General features: G+C 35.4%; 1 protein-coding gene across 1 annotated transcript in view; it reads right to left on the bottom strand.

Annotated features, from left to right (window-relative positions):
• Positions 1–2,140, bottom strand: part of KIF16B (kinesin family member 16B) — a 131,375-nt gene extending 129,235 nt beyond the window's left edge. Inside the window, exons 1-2 of the mRNA XM_010000183.1 lie at positions 2,105–2,140; positions 1,104–1,217 (exon numbers count right to left, since the gene is read on the bottom strand). Of these exons, the coding sequence (XP_009998485.1) occupies positions 1,104–1,217; positions 2,105–2,140 (150 nt within the window). The remainder of the gene's footprint in view (positions 1–1,103; positions 1,218–2,104) is intronic.
• Positions 2,141–4,249: the final 2,109 nt, after the last annotated feature.

A 4,249-nucleotide genomic window follows, 5' to 3' on the forward strand; every position in this document is an offset into this window, starting at 1 on the left:
TAGAAAGTAGGGTTCCAAACTTTGTGCTCAAATAACACTGCTTCTTAAATTACCATAGTGCTAAAGTAATTACCGTATTTCTATATCAACACCCAGATAAATGTATATTTCTTGATATTTCAGAGAATATAACAAAAACCGTGTTCCTTCAAAGATCGTCAGGAATTAACAACCCAAAAAGTTTAATACACATTATCAAATGTTTGCATGAAACACTAATAACTCACTGAAATAAAGCAGCTTAAAAATAAAAAAAAAGGACCCATCAGTTACACTGATGGTTAAACAGAAATTTCAAGTACAAATTCACGAATTCCCTATCAAATAATTATAACATATAATGGCAAAGTTCATCCTCTTCATAAAAACATAAAATTGGCTTCAACGTATTGTTTCTTATTATTGGTTTTAATTGTGTGGCTTTTTAGGTTTAGACATGCCAATATCTCTGATTTTGGGGGTTGCATATGAGGTACATAAAAAAGGTATGTATCTGACCAGATTACAGAATATTTGGCAAACCCTTGCACTACTTTAAGGGGAAAGAAATACTCTCACTTGGAGATTACAGCATCCTAAATTCCAAAAGTTCCCAAGTTCTATTTTGTTCATCTAGCTACTGCCTATAGCTCTGAGCTTGATATTCTCTTCTGAGTGTGCAGAAAGAAAGGCAGTTTTGTCTTTTCCTAAGCCAAATACTCCAGGGAGAGGAAAGTAGAATCTTCTTTAATGTGTACCAAGACTTTTAGACAAAAAAAACCCACTTCAACCAGATAAGAAGAATGTTTCTGCCTAAGTAAAGATGTATGCTTTTCAGAAACAAAGTTTAGTGCTCAGAAAAGTTTTCTAACTTGACCTTATAAGACAAATTAGACAAGAGAACTTGAAAGTAGGCATTTAGCCTGTTGTATTAGAAAACACAGCACTTAATGTTAGATAAGTTTTTTAAAAAAAAAGAAACAAAAGACAATTTAAATTCTCAGGTACCATGGGAATTTCTAAATTACCTAAGAACCACTTTTGATGTAAAGAAGTTTCAATGAATGCATTCAAGCCAAAGAAAAGGGGAAAAAAAAATAATTATTAACATTCAGAAATCCTACCATTTCTTGACAAACAAAGCTGGGACTTTTGCTGTCTGCTGAGAAATAGGAAAAATCATAGGTAAATGTCTTAGTTCTTTCTCGTCCTGTGTCTCCAGTACTACCTTCTGGTACCTATTTAAAAGGGAAAAAACAACAAAAAAAGAGAGCTGGTACAAGGTATCCTGATGAAGTAATTAAAAACATTTTACAATAAACAATTAGAGAGTAAATTTAACAGCAGGAAAGCAGGAATTATTTGGATTTTAGCTTACTGCTCTTAACACCACTGTACATTTTTGTCACAATACTTATGTTCAATCAGTTCTGTATATTTGAAATTCAGATTTATAAGGGATTATCTTACACATATTATTAATAGGAGCCAAAGAGACTTTTGCACTGCGAACAGTATTTCAACGTGGAGTCATAATCAAAATGGTGTTACATATATGTTGCTTGAGGCTATCATCATGCTAACGACATGACAGCCAGTACTACACTTCAGCAATATTCACTTCTATCTGAACGAGTCTAAACAAACTACACACTGAAATTGCTTTTCATATAGTAATGATTGTAAAATCCTATTTGCTGTGCACGATTTCTCTTGCTGTGAGAAATGTTAAAATAGACCATCAAAACACTATAGCAAGTGATGGGCACTTTGGGTTTAGTTCATTTTTATGGGAAATCCAGAAGAAACCTTCTACAGATGAAGCAAAGGTTTATTACTACCAGGCTCCTACCTCTCTTCTATTGCTGGCTTTCATCTTCCAGCTAAGTAATGTCCATAGTAATAAACCTTGGAAAAACCTATGAGATACAGCCTAGAGAAGAGTTTGCAGAAAACCACAATGCAGCAAGTGGAAAGTTTAACCTGTTTCTTCAAGGGATTATTCCAAGACTATATTTTAAAAACTAAAGGCTGTTCTCCACAGTGCAGTGAGCACCACTGTTGTGTCCAGTCATGTTTTGGCAGCTATTCAGTTAGGACTCCTCTTTAAACTGTGTTTACTCACCTTTAGGTTTGTGATCGTCGTTTTATTTTTCTCCATTGAAATAATAAACTTTGCATTAAGGTCTTTCTCCCTGAAAGAAAAATGAGACTTGAGTATGCTTAATACCATACCACAATACTTCACACTCATATTTCCACTCAATAGGTTGGTTACCACAGTCAACTATCAAATTAATTATTTTTTATTTCATTTTTCAGTTGTTGTGACCAATGTTTATTTATTGCTATGGGATATATTTGAAGTACTTAGGCTTGCCTCCAAATCCCTTCATCTAGAAACAAAGCAGCAGCTTGGGGAAATCTACCTCAGAAGTCGGACTCTGCAAGGCAATTAACTGTTTTGTTCTCAATTTGATCCAAAGCCCAGTGAAGCCAATTATGTGGCTCTAAGGAAACATGAAACAGAAGGTTCTAAGATAAGCGCCAACCTTTTACCACTACCCTAGTAGCAGCAGTCCCCATTTACCTGCATAGCCTAGGTAACAGGGATAAATACTTAAACCACAGACACCCAGTATTTTAAATCTCTCTTAGAAATGAGGTAACTAATGTTTTCTGAGCTGTGACGTATCATGGCTGTGCAGGAGAGAGGATCTGCTACTACGTGAGTGTGACACACGTTTGTTACTTTCCAGAGCACAACAAATCCAGGAAGAATAAAAACCAAACAGTTACGTAGGGGTGTTTTCATGCCCCCACATCTATTTCACATCAGTTGTTCGACTGTTTTCAAAACTATCATAAAAGTCGTTAGCTTAGTGTCCAAAACCAGCGTGTACCTGCTTACTAGAGATGTGGCATTTCAGTCTAGTTAGTCAAAGGAGTAACACAGGCTGCTCTCGAATGACAACCTTGAGCATAACATCTCCTGTGTTATTAAAAACATGCACCAGAAAAAAGAGCCAGGAGAGGAAGGCTGCTATATACACACCATAGAAAACCTCACTCTGCAAATGCTAACAGACACACCTGTTCCAAAACCATCTGCTAAGTCACCTGAATAACTGGCTTACCTGACAGGTGCAAGGAAAGCAGAGGGCATTAAAGCAATAAAGTGCTGCTTTACCATGTCACATGGTATCTCAGCAATTACTAGATATCCGCTTGCACACAAATACAGAAAAGAAAAAATTCTTCCTAGTAACACAAGACCTGTGTTAAGGATTTTAGTGTGGCATTTTCTTCCTGGTGCAATGGATTGCTCAACTCCATGTTCATCAGCTGACTGTACAGCTACCCTCCAGTCACATTGAGTTTTACAGTAGAAATTCTAAAGAAAACCAAAAACCCATTTTGAAATCTACACTAATGAATAAAAATCAGGCAAATAAAAGTGTTTCTTTAAATATAAACACATTATTTTCTGATCTAATAAAACATGTAAGTGTAATAATTACAGCATTAATTATACAACTTAATTTAGATCTACCATTGCAAAACATTAAGAGTCATGCCTTAAGACATGCCTCTTAGTCATTTCCATGTCATCCTTAGTAGCATTCACTATGTCAACACTTAAGAGAGTTACACTAAAATGCAACTATGACTACTAAACAGAGAAACAGAGATTTTGACATGCAGTAACACAGCATGTGTATGACTACCACTCACCCTAACTCTTGAGCAGTCTCTGCCTGTCTGTAACTATTTTCTCAGCAAAGGTGTGATAAGTAACATGGCCCAATTAAATGGTGTATTTGACTACCAAAATGGGTTTAAAATATAGTTTGTAACCAGCTTCCTTTAGGAAGTTTGGAAGTACTCTAGGTGAGAAGAAGTTTGGGCTAGAATTATTGTGGTTTTTGTCTGTATTTATTCATGTTCGAGGTGTATGAGGAGAAACGAAATGTTTGTGCTTTCTTTCCCAGACCTAGCCAGCGTTCCGTATTATAAAACCTAGTTAGTAAGGAAAAACTGATACAAAATGTTTTAAGTCTACCAGCCATATATGAACAACACAAAATTCTGAAAGGCATGCAGTCATTAACTTTTGTGATAACAATAACAGTATTACTAAACATTATTGAAGAATGAGAATTTCAGAGAGAAAAAAAAAGATAAGAAGAATAACAACAATCAAACTAGGTCTTGTAAAGCACTAACCAACAAAGGAAATCATAATGGAATTTTGCATGTTTGTAGGGAA

Source organism: Chaetura pelagica, unplaced genomic scaffold (assembly GCF_000747805.2).
Source record: "Chaetura pelagica isolate M959 unplaced genomic scaffold, ChaPel_1.0 scaffold336, whole genome shotgun sequence".
NCBI classification, from domain to species: domain Eukaryota; kingdom Metazoa; phylum Chordata; class Aves; order Apodiformes; family Apodidae; genus Chaetura; species Chaetura pelagica.